Below are 23,403 nucleotides of genomic sequence, written 5' to 3' on the forward strand. Positions count from 1 at the left end.
TCTGGATGTTCCAAAATTCAAAATGTTGACTCTACAACAGCTACTGCCCATGCTAGGCAAGAAGGCTTTGCTCGTAACTTTGGACCTAAAAGAGGCATACCTGCATGTCCCAATCAGACAATCTTGCAGAAGATACCTCACATTCATAGCTGGCTCAATGCATTACCAGTTCTCTGCACTGCCCTTTGGCTTATCTACTGCGCCCAGGGTCGTCACAAAATGCCTGGCACCAGTAGTTGCATTTTGCAGACAAAGAGGAATTCAAATATATCCTTACTTGGACGACTGCCTTATTCAAGCAGAGAGCAAAGACATTTTACTAAAGCATCTGGCATTTGTAAAAAGATTACTAATTTGCCTAGGGTACACAGTAAGCAAAAAGAAATCAAAACTAGTACCCTCTCAAGAGATAATATTCCTGGGTGCAGGCTTAAATACAACTGCCCAGATGGCTTATCTCACGCCAGACAAACAAAGGCAACTGACTTCTTACTTTAAAATGTTGGCAACAAAGACCCAGTTATCTGCAAGAAAAATCTGCAGGCCTTGAGCTTCATGGCATCCTGCATTCTGCTAATTCCATATGCCAGACTGCATATGAGGAAACTACAATGGTATCTAAAAAGTGTTTGGACCCAACATTGCCACAGCCTGGAAACTTTAATTACCCTCATTCCTTGCATGCAACAGGAGTTTCGATGGTGGGCACAGGCCTGTCACCACAACAAGGGACAGCCATTCACTTTACCCACAGCCAGGCAGACACTAACAACGGATGCATCAGATTATGCCTGGGGGGCCCACATGGCAGGAAAATGTATTCAGGGCACATGGATAGCAAGCCAGATGCATCTTCATATCAATAAAAAAGAGATGCTAGCTGTTCAGAATGCCCTGACAGCTTCAAGGATCTACTTCATCCAGGACAACTACTGATAAGGACGGACAATACTACAGTCATGTGGTACATAAACAAGCAGGGAGGCACACATTCTACCCCGTCTGCAGACAAGCCATGACTATGTGGGACACAGCATTGACTTATCAAGTTCACCTGCAAGCACAATTCCTGCCAGGAAAAATAAATACTCTGGCAGACGAACTAAGCAGAAACCTCATGGATCTCCACGAGTAAAAACTGAACCCACAAGTCTTCAGCATGATAACAAGGAAATGGGGGTGCCCAGACATAGATCTATTTGCCTCCCCTCACAACTGCCAACTACGGAGATTCTGCACAAGGATTTATCACACGCAAGCATGGAAAGTGGATGCCCTATCTTTCAGCTGGAAAAACCTAACAGTATATGTCTTTCCTCCACTGCCTCTCCTCCCCAAGGTACTCCTAAAGGTCAGACAAGAGAAGCCAAAAATGATACTGATTGCCCCAGACTGGCCACGCCAGTACTGGTACCCAATCCAAAAGAACTTGTCTCAAGGTCCAGCCTGGACATTGCCTCAAACTTCTCACTTACTGACCCAACAAAACAATCAGATCCTGCACAGCCAACTCAGGACCTTATAATGTAGCCATTCATAACACTCCTCTTTCCAAAGCGGTAATGGATGTTATCTTGGAGGCCATGAGGCCCAGTATCAGAAAATCCTATGCAGAAAAATGGAAGAGATTCTGTGCTTGGAACCAGGAACAATGAATGGACAAGTGTTGTTCCAAATATTCCTCAGATTTTACAATACTTAACTGAGATGCTGGACAAAGGCCTATCCTTTTCATCAATTAAGATTCATGCCTCTGCCATTTCAGCCCATTACAATACGGAACCACCTATGTTTTCTCAGCCTTTAATAAGGCAGTACCTCAGAGGGGTCAAAAACATAAGACCTCCAAGGAGAGCACCAATTCCTGCATGGGACCTCAATTATTTCTTGGAAAAACTTGCACTGCCTCCTTTTGAGCCAGCCTCAACAGCTGATATAAAATTCTTATCTTGGAAAACAGCTCTGCTCCTAGCAATAACCTCTGCAAGACGAGTCTCGGAGTTACAGGCACTCATGGCTGTGGAACCTTTTATCATTTTCCATCCAGACAGGGTTTCTCTGAGGACGAACCCTACATTTATGCCTAAGGTGGTGTCCAGTGTGGCCCTTAACCAAACCATTCACTTGCCTACCTTTTATCCAAACCCACAGAACAAGGGTGAGAGACTTCTGCATTCTTTGGACATACACAGATAGCTACGCTTCTACTTGGACAGAACTAAAGCTTTCAGAAAGACTGAGCAACTTTTAGTGGCATATGCTGCTGGATCACAAGGAAAGGCTATATCAAAACAGACTATTTCAAAATGGATAGGCCATTGCATTCATTTCTGCTACTCTCAGCATGGCAAATTAGTGCCCAAGGACATTAGGCCACATTCTACCAGAGCAGCAGTCACTTCAGCAGCCTTCCTCAGAGGAGTACCAACCAAAGATATCTTAGAGGCTGCAACTTGGAGTTCAGTGCACACTTTTACAAAGCACTGCCACTTGCCTCTCTCCTCTAAATCCAGAGCAGGCTTTGCTTTGCCACTGCAGTTCTGCAGGGCCTCATATCCTCTCCTAATCCTGTTTAGCCCAGCCACCCATCCTCAGCTTTGGGATTCAACCCAAGAGTAGTGACTGCAACAGTGAAACACGATGAGCATAGTACAGTTGTGTACCTACCATAAATGTAGATGTTCGAGTGTATTCACTGTTGCAGTCCAGGATGATCATCGTGCATACAGCTACAGTCATAACAGATGGGTTCTTCTGCCGTCAGGCGGGTCCTCGGTCGGCCGAATTCCAAAGTCTAGGTCCGGCGTCGGTTGTCGTCGCTTCTTCCCTGACGTCAGTGCGACAGGGGTATAAAAGAACCAGCAGACGCCATCTTATCCAGTCTTTCTTGCTGCGCGGTGCCCGAAGCAGAAGCAGTTCACAAGTGCCAGTCGGCCAGCTCCTGAAATTACGAAAATTTTGCAACCGAAGTCTTCTTGAAAGCTAAGTACCCCGTTGGGGAAACTTTTCTTGCCTTAGACCGATGTCAGACAAAGTTAATAATTGTATTTCATGTGGGAAGCAAATACCGCATAAGGATTTTCATTCCCTCTGCATTCCTTGCTTAGGCCCAGACCACGACGTCTCGGTCTGTCGTTTTTGTGCTACTTTCAACAAACGCACCATTAAGCGTCGGGTGGAGTTCGCCCAGCACTATTTTGGCAAAAAATGTAACTACATTATGTTGTCGGATACTCCGACTTCAGTTTTGTCTAAAGAAACGCAAAGATAAGGACAGACACACGAGGTCCGCGGCCTCTACCAACACCACGCCAAAGCCGACCACAGGTGGTCCAGTTCTCAGCGAGGCGCCTACACAGCCTCTGCCTACCGACGACACTTCATTGGCGGTGTCTACTGTGCCCGAGGTCGCAGGCTCCTCGGGCCACACCCCGACTACAGATACCGAAGCCACTCTTGGTGGTGAAACTCGAAATGTAGACAGGTCTGCCTTCTCTCAAGGTGTCTTCAAACCTTCATCTTCTTTTTCCATCAAGGCTTTCACGAAGTCTAAAGCAGCCATGCATTCTAAGAGACCAGCTACATAGGGCCCTTCTCCAGGTCCCATGCCTAAAAAACAGATGCTTAAAATGGCTGAGGATTTAATTACTCTTATCAGGGGTTCTCAACCCCCCCAGACAAAAGGCCCAGAGTGGAGGAAGAATCCCCCTCCTCAGACCAGGCCTCCATTATTTCAGAGCACTCTGATGAACAGGAACATTCTTGCTCCCCTTTTGAAGATTCTGATGCAGAGGAGTCAATTCCTTCTGTCTTCCCCCCAGAGGATTACTCATTTGGGGAAACCTTGCATACCTTGAGGGGACACTTTCACTGGGAAGGCCAAGAGTACTCAGACTCCAAGAAAAGGCTTAGGGATTTTCTCTTGCTACCTCAGCACAGGCCTCTGGCTATACCTCCTGTCTTAGACATACTAGATGTGTATTCTGAGGCCTGCCTTAACCCAGACTCTTTACCTCCAGCTCCAGTCAAGCCTGACAGGTACTACCGGGTTCCTGACTCGCACCAATTTTTATACAAAAGTCATGCGGCTGACCCAGAAGCTATATCACAGGGCCCCAAAGGGATTAAGGCCTCCACTGCTAAAAATCCATTACCTTCTGAGAGAGATACCAGATCTTTAGAAAGGTGGGGAAAAAAGGTATACACCTCTGCCACCTTAACCATGAGGGCATTAAACTGCCAGTTCCATATGTTAAAGTACCAACAGTTTCTGTTATCACAGTTGAGTAGCAAAATGTCACAACCTGAACAACCAGACTTGAAGGAGTTGCAGGATTTGATGCATAGTGCAGAACAAGTGGGTAAACATACTTTGCAATGTGGTTTTGATGCCCTAGAGGCTTCATGTAGAGCTGCTGTTACAGGATCAGTCATATGTAGACATGCCTGGCTCAAGGAGCAAACCTTGCCAGATCATGTCAAAGCTAAATTACTAGAAGCCCCTCTACAAAAGGATGTATTATTTGGTGTTAAAGCTGAGGAGGTATTAAAGAAAATGGAGGAAAAGGCTAAATCAATGCAAACAGTGAAAGATTTTGTACAGGTACAACCTCCACATTTCAGTAGAAATTGGCCTTCCAAAAATTGGTCCTTTCCAGCCACGGACAGACCCCAAAGAGGTAGATACAGCCACCCGAGGGGCAGAGGGCAATCTCAAGGATCGTTTAGAGGCAGACAATGGCACGCTCCTACACAAAGAGGTGGTGAGGATAGTTCGCAGCCATTCAGAAAGCAAACCCAATGACTTTCCCCTTTGCATGCCAAGCAAGGCTCAAATGGCAGCACCCTTAGGCGGAAAACTGGCATTATTTTCGAAAAATTGGCATATTGTCACAAAAGACAAATGGATCCTGGACATTATAAACAGAGGCTACAGATTCCATTTTCACACCCTTCCAAAAATGAGAGGCATGCCAAACCTGCCACACAATCAAAGGGCAGAGGCACAAAGACAAATTTCAGATCTCATGGACATGAAGGCTATTCAAGAGGTACTTACTCAAGAACAAGGTCAAGGTTTTTATTCCAGACTATTCTTGGTACCAAGGAAGGGAAAAGATTGGAGACCTATTTTGGACCTACCATCCTAAACACATTCTTACTCGTACCAAAATTCAAGATGCTCACATTACAGCAGCTTCTTCCCATGCTGGGCAAGGAGTCTTGGCTGGTAACATTGGACCTGAAGGAGACATACCTGCATGTCCCAGTCAGACAAAATTGCAGAAGATACCTAAGATTTCTTGCAGGTTCAACCCATTATCAATTCTCTGCATTGCCCTTTGGCTTATCTACTGCGCCCAGAGTATTCACGAATTGCCTGGCATCAGTAATTGCCTACCGCAGACTTCAAGGGATACAAATATACACATACTTGGACGATTGCCTGATCCAAGCGGACAGCAAGCACATACTTCTGAAACATCTGGCTTTTGTAAGAATGTTGTTGAATTCTCTGGGATACACAGTCAACAAAAAGAAATCAAGGCTAATACCCTCTCAGAAAATAATTTTCCTGGGTGCCAATTTGGACACAAACACCCAGATGGCCTACCTCACGCCAGAGAAACAGGGGCAACTAACCCAATACTTCAGAAAACTAGCAAATTTCACCAGGCTAACTGCAAGGAAAATCCTGCAGGCTCTGGGATTCATGGCATCTTGCATACTACTAATCCCATGTGCAAAGCTGCATATGAGGAAACTTCAATGGTACCTGAAAAACCTATGGTCTCAACACAGCCACAGTTTGGAAACAGTAATACCACTAATTCCATGCCTTCAAAAGGAATTTCTGTGGTGGGCTCAAGCATGCCAAACAAACACAGGTCTCCCATTCTGCAAGCCTCAAGCAAATCAAGTCATCACAACAGACGCCTCGGACTACGCTTGGGGGGGCGCACATGACAGATCGGTGCATTCAGGGCAAATGGTCCCAAAAAGAAAAGCACCTTCACATCAATCAAAAGGAAATGCTAGCAGTGATAAATGCTATTATAGCTTTCAAAGACCTTCTACGTCCAGGTCAACTATTGATAAGGACAGACAACACCACAGTAATGTGGTACATAAACAAACCGGGAGGAACCCATTCATATCCCCTATGCAGGCTGGCCATGTCACTTTGGAACATGGCTCTGGAATTACAAATCGAACTTCAAGCACAGTACTTGCCAAGCAAAGAAAACACGCTGGCAGACAACCTAAGCAGAAATATAACAGATCCACACGAATGGAAGTTGCATCCTCAAGTTTTTACAGAGATAATTCAAGCATGGGGAAGGCCAGACATAGATCTCTTTGCCTCCCACAAAAATCACCAATTGACAAAATTCTGCTCAAGGACTTTTCATTCACAAGCCTGGAGAGTGGATGCTCTCTCTTTCAGTTGGACAACAATGTCAGTTTATGCCTTTTCACCTTTTCCTCTGCTGCCCAAAGTTCTATTAAAAACCAGAGCAGACAGACCAAAGATGATTCTCATTGCTCCAGACTGGCCAAGACAGCACTGGTACCCACTCCTGAGGATCCTGACACATTCCCCACCATGGACCCTACCTCTAATGCCTCTTCTTCTGACTCAGCACAGCTTCAAAACTCTTCACAGTCAGCTGAAAACACTCAATCTGGCCACATGGAGGATTCCTTAACTTCAAAACAAACCCTACTCTCCAAGGAAGTACAGGAAGTCATTTTGGAAGCCAGAAGGCCGTCTACTAGAAAAGCTTACTTCGCAAAATGGAAACGGTTTTGTGCCTGGAAGGAGAAAAAGGGCCAGATTCCTAGAAAACTGAATTTACCTCAAATATTACAGTATCTAGCTGAGCTGCTAAGCAGTGGACTTTCATTCTCCTCCGTCAAAATCCATGCCTCAGCCATTTCTGCAGAATACAACACTGATCCACCTTTATTCTCTCACCCCCTCTTAAGACAGTTCCTCAGAGGGGCTAAGAATATAAAACCCCCAAGGAAAGAACCAATACCTGCTTGGGACCTTAATTTAATTCTATAAAAGCTGACCTTGCCTCCTTTTGAGCCAGCTGCTTCAGCAGATTTTAAATATTTGTCCTGGAAAACAGCCTTCCTCCTGGCTATCACCTCAGCTCGCAGGGTATCGGAATTACAAGCCCTCATGGCTGTGTAGCCTTTCATCATTTTCCATCAGGACAGAGTTTCCTTATGAACCAACTCGTCCTTTATGCCAAAGGTGGTATCCAGGGTAGCTTTGAATCAGGCTATCCACTTACCTACATTTTACCCTAATCCTCAAAACAAAGGGGAGAGACTACTACATTCATTGGACATCCACAGACAGCTGCGCTATTATTTGGACAGAACAAAGCCTTTCAGAAAATCAGAACAACTCTTTGTGTCCTATGCTGTAGGAGCTCAAGGGAAGCCAATTTCCAAACAGACAATCTCAAAATGAATAGCCCACTGCATACGCTTTTGCTACTCTTTTCATGGTAAAACTGTACCTGCAGGCATCGGATCTCACTCCACAAGGGCCACAGCTACCTCTGCAGCTTTCCTCAGAGGAGTGCCTACCAAAGATATTTTGGAAGCAGCCCCTTGGAGTTCTGTGCATACCTTCTCCAAGCACTACCACCTACCATTATACTCCAAAACTAGATTAGGCTTTGCCACTGCAGTCTTGCAGGGCATCCTGGCTCCTCCTAGTACCACCTAGTGCCTACCACCCCTTTTTAGCTTTGGGATTCTACCCATCTGTTATGACTACAGCTGTATGCACGATGAACATAGTACAGTTTTGTACCTACCATAAATGTAGATGTTAGAGTGCTAATACAGCTGCAGTCCAGGTTTCCCTCCCTCCTTCCCCTCTTGGGACAGGCCTATTGGCTAACACCTCCTCTTACAACCTGATTGGGGTATTCTTTTGTGGTGTATTTGCTTGCAACTACTGTATTTTGATTATATTGCATTGCATTACTACATAAATTTATGTATTGCCTTCCCTCTGGGTGCACCTGACATCTGGGGCAAGAAAAACTGAAGAAGATGGCGTCGGCTGGTTCTTTTATATACCCCTGTCGCACTGACGTCAGGGAAGAAGTGACGACAACCGACGCCGGACCTAGACTTTGGAATTCGGCTGACCGAGGACCCGCCTGACGGCAGAAGAACCCATCTGTTTTGACTGCAGCTGTATTAGCACTCGAACATCTACATTTATGGTAGGTACAAAACTGTACTTTACCCTCCCACCATCCCCCTTTAATTTGCTGGGTCTTATCTGTACTTCTCTATTCTATTCAACCTATGTGGTGTATTTGCTTACAGATGAAGGAAATGTTTACTTTAGTGCATGCATGTTTATTGGCATAATCTATTTAGCCTACCCTTTTGGGGGCATCTGACATCTGGGGCAAAAAAAACTGAAGAAAATGGCGGCTGCATCTTTTATACCCCTGGCGCACTGACGTCAAGGAAGAGGCGACAGCAACTGACGCCAGACCAAGACTTTGGAATTCAGGCCGACTGCGGGTAGCCTGCCAGCAGGATAACCCAAGAGTAATGACTGCAACAGTGAATACACTCTAACATCTACATTTATGGTAGGTACACAACTGTACTTTTTGGACCCAGTCTGAAAAGGTAAGTGAGTTGGAAGCCAGGTAATAAATCACTCATTTTACATACTTTGCCGAGAAAGTGAACTTTTGTTCCTCATAAGTAGCAAGTTTCTCCTCGTCTTGCAAGGGCTTAAGTTCTCACCATTCATCGACAGATCTCAATATTAATTCCAAGAGATGCACACCAGGTGCCCCCCCCCCCCCCCCAGAAGGTACATCCCAGGGTCATTTGCATCATTTGTCCCACATTAGTATTCAGAGCATCCTTGCAGTGAGGCTTCTCACATGTTGCAGTCCCTCAAGTTCCCTTCCCCAGCTGCTGTCTTGGTAACTTCAGACTGAGGAGTCTTCTCCACAGCCTCCCCCAAAATCTGTGAAGGACACCATGGCAAGTAGAGAGAAGTCTCTTTTATGCCCTGTAGATCCTTCTGGGTTAGCCCTGAATTTGATGTACATTATTTTTTGATGTTTGTTGAGAGCTGTCGTTGTGGATGTGGGAACTTGTGCTTTAGGGTGCACCTCTGCATTCTGCTCAGTCTTCTCAAGATAAAGCACTGCCTTCCACATCCAATGTTGCCTGCTTTAGGTGTCTGGAGCCCTATTAGCAGTTTCTTGGTCTCACTCAACACCTCATTTACAACCAACCACCCCATCTGTTGCTGTGTGAGGGGAGCTGGAACTGCAGTAACCCCAGAGATCCTGTTCTCTAAAATCAAGGGTAAAAAGACTTCTGTTTCTGTAGCTCTCGAATAAATGACCCTTCCTTTTGGAGAGAATCTTAGGCTCATAAAGTCCACTATGGAGTTGTCTGTCGTGTTACTTCTTTCTACCCTTGTCTTAATTAACATTTGAGTAAAGGAGTGCAGCCCTGAGGCCTTCCAGTCTTGGGGCATATGTTAAATATGCTATGTATGAGGCCTAGAAACATCCACATTCCACTTCTGCAAGTCTGAAGCCTTCCACAAACCCTTCAGTGAAGTGGCCTTTCTGGTGAAGTATCCAGTGTGTTCTTTTAGACCTTGCACATATCTTAGAGATCATTAGTGATTCAAGCAGTGGAAAAACGGACAGACCTCTTTCACTGCAGGATTAGACAGGATGTGCAAATGGATAGTTTCCTCAACTTTCACATTTAGTATCCATGTGGCCCAGTGTAATTTTGACTGTGCTAATACAGTGATTAGGAATGCAGGCTCAGGAATTTGCTTGCACCGGGTAGTGTGGCTTAAGCTGTCCTTTTCTTTAGTAAAAACTCAAGCAAACCACTCTGAATTCATCTTTTTGGGATTATTTTTGTTTGTTTTCAGGTCTTCTACAAGTTGTTTTAAAGACCTACAAAGAAAGTGTGACACATCACAGTACACCGTCTCTGATATCTCTTCCCCCCGTATTGTCTAAGAAGGTGCTGCTGATAGAATGAGGAGGGCCCCTAATCCTTAGACATTGTTGCCTTATTCAGCTGTGTATTCTGTCTTCCCAGGGAGGGTGACTTGCTGTCATAATGGTTGAAATCCTGGTTATTATTTAAGACAGTCTCTAGGTGGCCTGTTCGGTGAGTTTGTCCCAGTTTGGAGGGCCATCACAACTAGCACGTGAGTTCTCAATTTGATAAGTGATAGGTGGGTGTTAGTGATGTTAAATCTTGCCCCAAAAGAGCTCCACTTGGGAACCAGGCAGTCTCTGCAGTGTTCACATACTGGCCAAAATGCTGTTCCACAGAGGGTTGTAGAGTCTGTTTCTCCTTTTGGGAAAGGCATAATATTCTGTTTCAGCATTTTTTATTTTGTTCTAAAGGAAATGTAATGCATTCATCTTATCTTGTAGTCTTGGTCCTCCAGTGTTTCAGTAACTACATTCAGTATGCCAAATTATAGATGGTGACTGTCCAGGAGGCCATATATTTCCTTCCGTAGTCATCTAGGTGCAACTCAACATGATGTATGCGTTTGGCACATCATTGTTTTGGGTCCACATATTAGGCTCCTTCTTGTTTACTTTGGCTCGGCATAATTTTCAGTACAAGGTGCTGCAGTTTGGTGTCTCCTGATTTTCCAGAATGCTTAGCATGGTCACAGCGAGATTTTGTAGGGGATTCCATGCGTTTCCCTACCCTCAATGACTGGCTGCTGGCATGTCTTCTTTCGGTAGACTTTGTGTTGACATTCCTGGGTTTAGGCATTCTAGTTGTTGCAAATCTTGGGATCTACATTGATAAAGAAATCACTTTGGAATCTTATTTTTAAGATTACCTTTATTGGGATAGAACTGAACACACTTCATAGTCTGTGAATCCTGCCTTAGGAGAATGACTAAGAAATCATAGCCTTGACAACACACAGTATCTGGGCTTTGACCATCATGCCTTATGATAGCCACACTTTTGTTGCAGTAGTGCTTAGAGAACCATCATATCCATGTAGACCTTCTTTTGCTGTCAGTTTCCATATGCCTGACTGTAGAGCTTTTGTTCCTCAAGCAGTATGTGTCACATGGCTTGACTGTGGCTTCTTTGCTGTTAGATTGAAGAGTTAACGTCAACGTTTTCATTGTTTAACTGAATTTGCCCACTGCATAGTGCTTTTGTAGCATAAACAATTTATATGCTTACCATAGTGGTCTGTTTGTGAGACAACTCTTGACTAAAGGCATTTTTAATTCATTTCTTTCACATTGTCCTTCTAGTCATCATTAGCCAGTGGAGTTTTTCTGTATGTTAAGAAAATTTGCATTCTTGTTTGATCTCCGTGCATGGTGGTTAAACTGAGGAAGACAGATGCTGTGGATACTCCTCCTTGGCTCAGCTCTTGATATTGGTGGAGGCATCAAGCAGGATGCGCACCCTTTGGAGAGTTTCATTATTACACCAAGCTGGAGATGATATGCTGTAGGGCTTCACACAAATAATAAGATAAGGTGATTGCTTGTTGTTTTATGGATTCACAGGAGGTCCACTTGCTTGCTGCCTTTGTTTAGAATTTACCCTCAGAATGTTATTTTTTAACCAGAAATGGGTACTCTGCAGTGGCATTCTTTTCATGTATGGGGGATTGGCTTTTTAGTAGCTGTTGTGCTATACAGATGACATTTGCTAGTCAGTGTCTGGTCATATTAGTTACATTTGTATGCATCAGTGAGTGGTAGTGTGTTGTATGGTGCTAATATTACTAAGTAGCATGTTAATTTGATTGTAGGCTTTAACGTGCACAATCTAACAGTCATTTGAAATTAAATGTTCATGTGTTTCCTTTTCTAGTGTTATCCTACAATCTACTGTAGAGTGTGATAAACCTCCCAGATCCTTTGAAAGTTCTAACTGGGTTAACAAAAGAACAACCAGGTCCTCTACAGGAAGTGTCAGTAGTGGAAAAAGGTAAGGTGTTAATAACTACATTTGTAACGTTAGGTGATGTTTCTTTAGTAGTGACTGAACTTCTCAGTATTGGTGTAATAAACTGAGCTTTTGAATGTAGTAGAATTTACTTCCGTTGTATTTGAGCATGCATGGTCATTCCAAGAGCAGTTATGACTAATTGCAGGGTTATTTATTGTATTTTTAAAACAAGTAGAAATTTCAGCACTTTCTCCGTCAAGATCTTGCAAGGGGTTTATATTAGATGGTTGAAAAGTAATTTTGTTTCATGTTCTTGCCTGTAATGGCAATTTAAATACAATCTTTAGGATTTGCTCATAATCTGTTGTGTTGCAGATGTTCTAATCTTTTGGTTTTTGTTGGCTCTTTGATCAAAAATGTTATATGATTTCCCTCTGGCAAAGTCCTGTGCTTTGAGAGACTGTTAGGTTAACTGCAATGTTTGTTTCCAGCTTCAGAATGTATAATCTCCTTAAAGTTACATTGCTGTCACACTATACAAGCGGAATATTTAGTGTTTTTCTTTTAAGTGTCTTTTAGATTATATATTTCAGCCGTTTAAAATTGGATACCAAGTTGTGGTGGCACTCTGTTAGCACTACCATAACTTTCAGGTGCTGAGATAACTTGGTTTGTGTGCATTTATTTTTAATTGTCATATTGCAAAAAGTATTGCCTGTAAAAAAAAACTTTCAAAACAGCTTTATATTAAACTTTTTGTTAGTATATTTTATGTACTAACAGAATAACTTCAAAAGAAAGAATTGACTCCTGCCTGAATCTGGCAATGTGACTGCATAATACTCATTAGCATGCCATCTTATTTCCTTTCCTCATGTATCACAACGGGTCATGGATACGTAGTTCATGGTATGTTATAAGGTAAGTACTGACTATTGTTGCTTAGTTGCATCCAGTACAGTGTATGCACAACAGTGTTCCGTCATTTGCAAAGAAACTACCAAAGGCAACATAGATGTGCAAACCTTCAGGAAGGTTATGTACAGGTTTGCTAAGCAGTGCCAAGATCATAGCTTAGTACTTGCAGGTTTCTTCTTTTGTTTTAAAATTGCAAAAATATTGATTAAAGAAAAAAAAAAGCTTTCTTGGGACCTTGTCATATGCTTTCTCCAAGTCTAGGAATGCCCAGTTGGGCTCTCTCCTAATCTCTAGCTTCTTCTCAAGTATCTGTCTCAATGCAAATATCGTGTCATTTGTGCTGCATCCTTATCTGAATCCAAACTGCTCATCTCCCATCTTACATATTACTACTACTCTGTGTATCCATTTATTAATCACCCTCTCCAGAACTTTCATGCAATGTGATAGAAGTTTGATCCCTCTGTACTGCCCACAGTTGTGGATGTCCCCTTTGTTCATATGCTTATTCTCCAGTCATCTGGGATATGCCTTTCTCTCCACATAGCTATTAGTACCCTCAGGAGCCATTTCTCCCCTATCTCACCCAGCATCTTTATCATATCTGCTCTGACCTCATCTGAGCCTGCTGCTTTCCCTGACTTCATCTTTCTTATGGAGATTGGCTTGGAACATTTACATACAGCAGAGTCCTGGGAGAAGCTCTACACATACAGGTTCAGCATCCAGGCTGTGTAAAGCCTTTATAAAGGGAATTTTTCTACTCAGACCCCTGAGTAAAGATCCTTCACCTCCTTGGGATCTGACATTGGTCCTGCAAGGTCTTACTCAGAGAACCTGTTGAACCGGCTAGTTCCTGTGACATAAAATTTCTGCCGTGGAAGACTATTTTTCTTGTGGCCATTACTTCAGCCAAGAGGGTAACGGAATTACAGGCCTTATCATCAAAACCACCACTTCCAAAGACAGAGTTTCTCTCAGGACAAACCCTTCCTTTTTGCCTAAAAAGTGCCCACAGAGGCAAACCTAAATCAGTCCGTTCATCTTCCAGTCTTTTTCCCTAACCACACCAATAAAGGGGAATATTTGCTCCACTCACTAGATGTTCATAGACTGTTGCATTTCTGTCTGCAGAGGACAAAGGAACATGGAAAGTCTGAACAATTATTTGTATCTCTTTCATGTAATAGGTTAGGCCAGGCTGTTTCAAAAGTAACCTTGGCTAAATGGTTTACAAGTGATATATCTACAATTTACTCCTTGAAAAGTTTGGAGTTGCCATGTTCACCAAGAGCTCATTCTACCAGGTCAATGTTTACTTCTGCGTTCTCCACTAGAGGCTCGATTGATGAATTCTGTGCTGCAACAACCTGGTCAAAATCACACAATATTGTCTTGCATTGTAAGTTGGATATAGTTTCCAGGAACAGAGCATTCTTTGGTTCCATGGTGCTCGGGCATATCCTTCCATAAGGGCCACCCAGGAATTCAGTAGCTGAGGACTCTGACCCTCTTGTGAGGAATAATGAAACGGACATCAGATTTAGGAGTTATGTACTTACCATAACTTGGAATCTATATTGTCCAGTTTAATTATTCCTCACATCTCCACCCAGCCATCCCCCTTCCGGAAAAGTCTAGAGGTGCGTGGAGGAACTAGAGCTCCATAACCTTCATAGTCTGAGCTCTAGATTGGGGTGAGATCAGTCTGTGTATACATGTGTTTTTTGTAGTGTGTTAAATTTTTCCTTTCATGCTTTGGGATGGTAAACTTGATTTTAGCAGTTAGGCTGGTGCAGGGCCTTGTGGGAGTGGGAGGAGCTCAAGACTTAAGGCAACAGTCTTTGGAATGGCCAGATCAGATCCGATGTCGGATCCAAAGATCTTATTGTGAGAAGCAATGAAACTGAACAACACAGGTACCAAGTTATGGTAAGTACATAGCTCCTATTTGTGAGGCAGGGAGACTGTGAAAACAACTGACAATTGCATTCACTAGATCACAGTTTATTAATGTGCTTTGTTGTGGGGGGGGGGGGTGGCAGCCAGTTTGATAAGTATTCATCAGAGCTTTTGTTTGTAATCAGTTTAAATGCACGTTCTTTGCCTGTAAAGATATCACTTTGCCAGACGAGGCGTGTGTATTAGTAGAACAGTCTGTGTATGCAGCCTCTTGTGAAAGAAATGAAGGTTCAGCCCTTGTTTTGGCCTTCAGAGTCATTAATTTAATATGGTTATACTGCTGAAAGTGTCCCTTTATTTGGTTCACAGTAAAAGTGCATTTTATTTTTCTGACAGAGGAAAGTAACAATACATGAAGTCATAAATTAATTCTTCTACTGTCACATCAGAATGGAAACCATTGTTTATTTCCAGCATTTGATTTTTTTCAGACAGAAAAATTTACATTAGTGGGAATTGTGAGCTGGCAATCAGAAATTGAAGGTGCAGCTGTTCAGCTAGTGATGTAGCTAACTCTGACCATAGCTGAGTTTACAACTGAATATCCATATTCTTAGTCACAAAGGTTTTGCTAAAAGATGTCACTGTTTCTCAGATGTAACTGCGGATCAATAGGAATCACCTGTTAGATGAATAGGACATTAGTATGTGCCAGGTTTCTGTAACATGTGATAGTGTTTTGATTTTTTTCAAAATGGAAATGGAGTAGCACTTCTAAGATGGTTACTTTGAGCAGCGGTTTACTCTCGGTATATAATTGAGAAATGGTTAAAAAAATCCAGTAAAAGTTTCCAGTTTGTCTAAAATTCACTTACTGGCTTGTAATTATACTGCCTGGATGTCAGCAATGATGAAGTTAGTTGAAAATAAGAGAAATAAAAGGAAGACGTTCTGACCATACCTCTCAACCTGGTTACATCAAAAATCTGGACAAGGCCCATGAAAAATAGGTACAAATCTGTACACTGATTAACATAACATTTGCATACATAATTATATAACCCCATCCACTCCAGTGGAATTGTGGGATGCCAGCTTTCAAATGCAAACTGAAGAACAGAACCAATATATGGCACCAGAGTCCCCCTGCAGCCATTCCAATGTCCCATTACCTGGCTATTTCGCCCCATTTACCATAAACACTAATGCGCATACTGCTTTACTTCTACAATGATTATTTGGATTTTATATTTATATTTTATAGCACAATGCCCAAACACTAATAGACATGTGCAAAACAAAACAATACTGTCTCACAATGAAAATAGACTTAGCATTAAAACTTCTCTGCCCTTGAAACTCACATTCTTTGAAACAGCATTAAAACCCACACCACATCCAAAGAAAATGCATCTGGCTAGTGGTGGATAAAGATTACCTTGGGCTGTTTTCAAATAATTGGCCCCTTGCACACAAAACAAGAAACATATATGTGTTCTTTGATGTACATTCCTGACTTTATAAAATTATATTCCTTGTACAGCCATAGGCATCTTGCAGAGCTTATTGCAGTTATTTTCAATTTCAGTTTTTTTTGGGGGTGGGGACAAACATTTTGGAAAGTTGCTAGAATAAAATGTTATGTTATCACGATGAATTTCACTGCCAAGTCTTAAACCCAGGACCCCTGTGAACTACAGTCAGAAAAATATACCACTATGCCAAATCAACAGTTTCCTGAAAGACTGAAACTTAAATGGGTATCATTTAGTGAATTCAGTTCTCACTTCTCACTATAGCTGTCAACTTTTTAGCACAAAAAACCTGGACAATGCTAATAATTGGGGATTACAGAATTCAGCTCTTACTTCTCACCATAGCTCTCAACGTCTTAGTGCAAACAACCAGGACAAAGCCAATAATGGGGGAATGCAGCCCCAAAATAAGGGCAAATGTATCTTATAAACTTAGAGAACTGTTAGAATAAAAGGTTTTGTGTTGCCATTTATTTTCTGAAGAATATGAAGTCCGAAATTCAAATGCCTGTCATTATTTAGTGAATTTAATCCTTCAGTGATTTGCAACAAAAATCCTGAAAACCACAGACTTTGAGGAATCGATCAAAAATATGAGGCATAAATTCACAAGTGGTGGTGACTAGGGACTTTAGGCACTTTTTACCCTGTACCCATGGTACAGGGTTTGAGCCTGAGTACCTCTAGCCACCAGATGTATTAAATTGGGGCATTTCCACTTACACACACACACTTGCACGTGTTGTTTATGCATGCGCACACACAACTGCTGCTCTGATCTTAAGGTTCATGTCGACATTTACACTAAGTATCTAAAGTTCAACCTGGCCACATTAAAGTTTTCTTTGTAAAATGAAAAAGTATCTTTGAAAGAAAGTCAGGTTCACCTAAGTTTAAACAAGTGCAGGCTCACCTAAGTTTAAACAAGTGCTGCAGTTGCCACTATACTTCTTTAATGCCATGACTGAGAATTTTTTTGTCTTTGAATAGATCAAGGTTAGCATTTGCAACAACACTACTACTAATAATTTTACATCCTCTGCTCCACACGGTTTCTGTTTCATTCACACTACAACGAAGTCCACCACAGCAGTCCTTAGTAATAGGTATGATCAATATTGACCAAAACAAATAAGGGACATATCCACTTTGTTTCAACCTCACAAAAAATTCTGATTGGCAGTATAACTCAGGAAAGTATAAAGTTATAAGCAAAGTATAAGCCTAAGTAGAAATAGGGCTTCAGTCCAACAATTTTCACATTTATATTGTTTGATTATAATTAAGTCAGTTCATTTAATAAAAATTTGTAGAATATTCTTAGAGACAAGCAATGATAACTTACTGGACATATTTAGTTAATTAGGCTACCTAAATAAATACATGGACCAACTGTCTGCTTACTTTCTCTTTTCTTTGGCAGTCGCACAAACACACAACCACTAAAATACACTTGAACGGAGCAGGATAAACCATCCCTAAAATGCAGTCTTGCAGAATACAATACATAGCAAATGGAGCAGCCTGAAGGCCAGCAAACAGCAGCAGCTTTGTTCAAATGGAGCAGCCCAGCAAAGACTTGCGCTCAAACACACACACCTACCTAGCCCAAATGAATATACGAACGGAGCAGGACAAACTTAAGTACACACCCTAAAATGCAGTCTACAGTACATAACCCAGCAAACAGAGCAGCCCAAATAAATACTTCAAATTACAGCAAACAAAAATGCTGATCAGAATAAAATACATAACACACAGGACACAGCAGCTTTGTTTAAATGGAGAAGCCCTGCAAACAGCAGCTTTGTTCAAATGAACAGCTGCAGTCCAGCAAAGACTCAAACGGACGGACACTTCCTAATTTGTTCAAAACTGAGCATACTTACTTGTTCCTAGTTTGCAGCAGAAATTTAATGCACAGCAGTAGCCCAGCAAGGAGCAGAAAGATAACCGGCATACCTCTCAACCATACCAATTAATCGCACTTCAAACGGAGCATGCAGCAGGAATAAATTAAATATATGAGCCCAAACACACACGCACGCACTTCGTTCCAATACATAGTTCCTAGCTTTCAGCAGAATACACAGCAGCTGCCCTGCCTAGCATGGAGCAGAAAGATAACTGGCATACCTCTCAACCATACCAATTTACCAGACTTCAAACGGAGCATGCAGCAGGCATTAATTAAATAAATACAGCAGCCAACCAAATACACAAAACAGGCAGTCCACCAAAGACTTGCAGCAGGATAAATTAAAAAATACATAGCAGCAGACAGCCCAGCAAAGACACATACAGACTTTTCAATGGTTTGCTCAATTCCTCAAATACAGTGAGCGGTCCAGAATGGACAACTTGCAGCAGGAAAATATCACACACACAGAATGGACACCTTGCAGTACAATAAATACACAGTTCGTTCACCTTGTATTAGGATAAATGAAATACAGTTTCAGCAAACTATCATACACAGTCAGGCAGCAATAATAGTTTTAAGTTTGTTCAGACTTTACAAAGTTCGCGGACTTAATAAACTGTTCAAATTCGCTCTGAATAGAGCAAGGAGCACAGCAAACAAGAAAGCTAATGGAGGAATTTTAATGGAATTTTTACACATTTCTTTTCTTACCTCCTGAAGTCCAACTATGCATATCCCCCGCCAAAACAGTTCAAACTAAATTTCTGACAACAGGCAATAGCTGATGGCATTTTGCACATCCTGTAGGCTGGTTATGCTAGTGATGTCATCCATAAATTTAAAGTTACAATACAAAATAAAAAAAAAAAATCAGGAATTAAAGGAGCCATTCGGGAATTTGTGGCACCCCAAATTTTTGCCCTCAAAACCAGTAAATTCCGAGGAATTCGGTATGGTTGAGAGGTTTGGTTCTGACTGAGTTGAGCTGAGTCTTGCAGCTGTCCGGCAAAGAGTGATTCAGGTTTCAATTGCAGGACATTACTTCTAGTAATTTAGAGGAAAAAATAAATTAAATGCACTCGTAGGTGTTTAAGTCAGACTCTGATGTTAATGTATAAAAATCAAATGACAAAAGGTGGACAAATAGAAACTTTTAAGTTACTCTTCAGATGAGCTGATAAACTGCAGAAATCAGAGGTTGAAGTTAAGGAAATAGCTGACTATGAGGCTTCTCAAGAAAAACTGTTTAAAAATGGAACACTTAGACAACAGAGCATGCAAAGATAACCTGAGAGCCTCTGCTAATCAAGCGGAACTGGAAAAATAGACTGCATCAACGTTATAAAAGTACAAATAAGGAACTTGACTATCACTCCACAGGGGGATTTATTAATTGAGAGATTGCATCCATGTGTATGCTTTGTGCTCCAAATCTGGCCATGAGAAAGCAGCAAAGACCCATGTTGGTAAAGATGCATTGAAATGTATGAACAATGTGTTCCAAGTGAAGTCTACAAAATTCATTATAATTAACCTTTAAAGGGAAGTTAGCAAGTAGGTCATTGAAAATAAGTGAAGTTCGAAACAGGAGACTTCTCAGCAGTTTTAATATTACTGCTGAATTAAATGTAAAGGTGCACATATTGATTTAAGTGTAGGTAATGCACCTTTTTCTTTTGTTTTTGAACAGCATGTTATTAAATATCACATATTCATTTTTACATACTGTGCAATCCCCATGCATGGTGTCTTTGTTTTTCGGCACTGGTAGCTGATGCCACCATTTTTTTAATTATATGTATAATACTAATGCTGACCTCTTGTTAGACAATGAGTGCCTAAATTTAACTTTTGTTAAACATGTAAATCCATACATCACAAACAGCATTGTTCCTTAAACAGAAGTATTCAAACACACACGTTAACTATTTACAAAATAACTTCAGATCAGATATTAACTAATTACTATATTGTTTTGTTGTCACTTTATCTGTATGAGTCTTTAACAGTTGGATCAGTGACTTAATACATTATGTTACTGTCTACTTTCTTTAAATAGGTCTGTGTTTTAGCTGCCTTTTCCAGGTTAGTGTGCTCAAGTTCATTTTCCATTATAGAGGCTTATACAGCCCATTTGTGATGGGGAATTCTGTTTCTGTTCTCAGTTCCATATTTTTAATCTCAGTAATCAGCTTTTTTAATTAATGGTTTGTTTTTCCATTTTTTAGCTATGACTTATTAACCATTATCAAAATTAAAGATAATACTTTCACCTTTTTACTACATGTATACAGTAACGGGTGTTTAATTTTCAAAAACATGCAGACCGATTGGATAGCCCAGTTCAGTGTACAGCCCACTCAGAGTACCCATTGTAAATTGAGCACATCTCAATAGAAGGAAGTCTGACTGCTAAAGTATTCTTGAGCATCCAGGCGTTCTATTTTAATAACTTCTGGATGAATAGCTTGGATGTGGCTCTCCTCGTAGTTGCTACTATTAGGATGCCTTCCATAACACTACAAAATAGGACGTGTTCACTCACAGGGGAGAAGTTGCTTTAAAGTGTAACATGTCCCCTATCACTGAAGGAAAAAGTTGCCTACCAGCATTCAGGAACACTTAAATTGTACCTTTTTTGCATCTTTACTGCTCTAAGTACTTAAAGTAACTGTAGCAGCTGTTTTGTGTCTGATTTCACATAGTTTGAGTGTTAAGAACATTGCTACAGCCAAGACTGCATAAATTGCTCACCTGTGTTTTTAATGTAATCTACCCCTCTGTAGGTTGCTTTTCATGTCTAAGCATCCTTGATCTTCCATTGGTACATCAGTGCAGTTGTACTGTTCCCCATTCTGCAGGGTTTGCCTTTCACTAGTTTTCAGTGGTGTACCTTCACTTTCAGTTTGTCTTTTAACAGCCACAGCAAAATTCTGCTTGAGGTAATTTTATTTACCTTTGTTGGGCTGGGTGTGCAGAATCACTGGGTTTGAGAAGGTCCAGACTGATTCTCTCCCATTTTAGTGGGAGAATGTGGCCTGCTTCACTCCCCCCCCACCCCCAATTCTCCATCCACACATTTAAACCCACTGCTCTCCTACTTTCCATGACATCACAAACCTACATATCAGGGCCATTTCCACCCATTCACACACCCCATACCATCCATCTCAGTAGTGTACTGCCTGTTTAAAACCATATCACTCACTATCCATCCTCATAGAGCACTTATCAAGAGCCCCCCCCCCCTCCAGAATATATCTGCTTAACACAGGAGAGCTAGCCATCTCCCACTACTGTTGGGGGTCTGAATATCTCTCCCAGCTGCATCTCATACTAGATTTCCCCATCCTGATTATTCCACCTCTAAGGAAAGTTTAAACCAAGAGAAGAAATTAATAGATCAGGAAAATGCTGTCTTCTGTCCAACTGCTATTAAGTATGCCAGAAGAGCCAGTTTGTCCCACACCCAGCTGATCTTACCTTACTGCTAAACAATACTTGAAATGCACCATTTCTGCCAATATCTTGTAATATGTTGCCCTGTCTTCAGTTGAGCAGCTGTCCCCTACAACTATTCTCTATGGTCACCCTTGAGGCATACTGAATTTCATTCTTTTTCTCCCTAAAACTAAGCAGCTGTTTAGAAACATAGCAAGACGCAACCCTGTAACCAGAGGTGCTGGAAGCTGTTGAAGACTGGGGGCTGGGGGGGGGGGGTGAGAGGGGCAATTAGTAATCTAAAAAAGGCAATTTTTTAAAACCATTTACTACCACAATATAGGTTCACTTGGAGGACATTTTAAACTTAGCCAATTTCCCTTTTGGTGCTTGAATTAACATTTCCTGATTGGTTTTGCCTATCCCATGGCTGTTAATTGTATATTAGTCCTAGTGAGAATAAATGTGATCATACTATAGATAATTTGAGGGGACCCATGTAAGGGATGCATCATTTAGGAATTGCCTCTATCCATTAGTTGCATGAGGGGCAATCCTGGAGTAAATTTTCTATTTCCCATCATTATTTCCAAATTGCATTTGAATATGGACAGGGATGAGCTTTGTTTTACTTGAATGGATAGTCTGTTCTGGAACAGTGATAGCCTCTGTGATATATATCCATCTCTCCACAACATTCAGTTTAGATACCTGGACTATTTCTGATGCCATTTGACTTGCTGATGTTCAGTAGGTCCATCTGTATTAGGTCGGAGGATGCCTTATATGCCAGACATGTCATCTCTAAGCACTCTGTAGGATACTGAGTATAGTGATAAGTCTTTAAGGTGGGCCATGCAAGACCTATTGTTTAGGTCTTGTATCCTTTTAGTAAGGTATCTGTGGGTATTCCAATTGTTGCATGGGTCTGGACAGATGCATGCCAAAGTGGACATTATACAAAATGATTGACCTAATGAGGGCTTTATAAAGGGGGACCATAACATCTCTAGATCTAGTCACAATCAATTTGTTTATAAGCTGTGCAGTATCGAAAGACTTTCCTATGACTCTGGGCACATACTGGTCAAAAGTTAGCTCACTGTACACACAAGTTCCCAAATGCCAAACAACTGTGTCAGATGTTCTTTGTGTTTTTCTGTTGCAGCCATCACACTTGGGTTATCTGCCTGCAGGTAGCCCTCAGCCCGAATACCAGAGTTTTGGGATTTCTACGTCGGATGCTGTCGCCTCTTCCATGATGTCAGGTCGTTAGGGGTATAAAACATGCAGCCAAAGCCATTACATCGGTCTTTCTTGCCGTGGAGGAGCCTGAAGCAGAGGCCGTTCGTAAGTGCCAGTCGGCTGCTATCTGAAATTTTCATTTTTCAAGTTTCAAACCTGAAGTACCCTGTTGGGGATCCTTTTTTCTTGCTCTAACCGATGTCAAGAAAAAGTTAACAATTGTCTTGCCTGTGGAAAGCAAATACCTCACAGAGATTTTCATTCTTACTGCGTCACTTATTTAGGCCCAGACCATGACTTCCCTCGTTGTCGGTTTTGTGCCTTGTTTAACTCCCGAACTATTTGTCATTGGGCTGTCTTTGTCTCTAAATTCTTTCACTGTCATTCTCCATATTCCAAAATAGCTTTGATAAGCCATCCGACTACCGATCTTCCGAAAAAACGTAAGGA

At 41.7% G+C, this 23,403-nt stretch overlaps 1 protein-coding gene across 6 annotated transcripts in view; it reads left to right on the plus strand.

Annotated features, from left to right (window-relative positions):
- Positions 1–23,403, plus strand: part of CDC14B (cell division cycle 14B) — a 2,772,169-nt gene that overhangs the window by 2,159,376 nt on the left and 589,390 nt on the right. For all 6 annotated transcript variants that reach the window (XM_044059784.1, XM_044059788.1, XM_044059789.1 and 3 more), the window contains one exon: positions 11,911–12,027. In XM_044059784.1, the coding sequence (XP_043915719.1) occupies positions 11,911–12,027 (117 nt within the window). The remainder of the gene's footprint in view (positions 1–11,910; positions 12,028–23,403) is intronic.

The sequence above is a fragment of the Protopterus annectens genome, chromosome 17.part0, assembly GCF_019279795.1.
Source record: "Protopterus annectens isolate FY-2018-M chromosome 17.part0, PAN1.0, whole genome shotgun sequence".
NCBI lineage: Eukaryota > Metazoa > Chordata > Ceratodontiformes > Protopteridae > Protopterus > Protopterus annectens.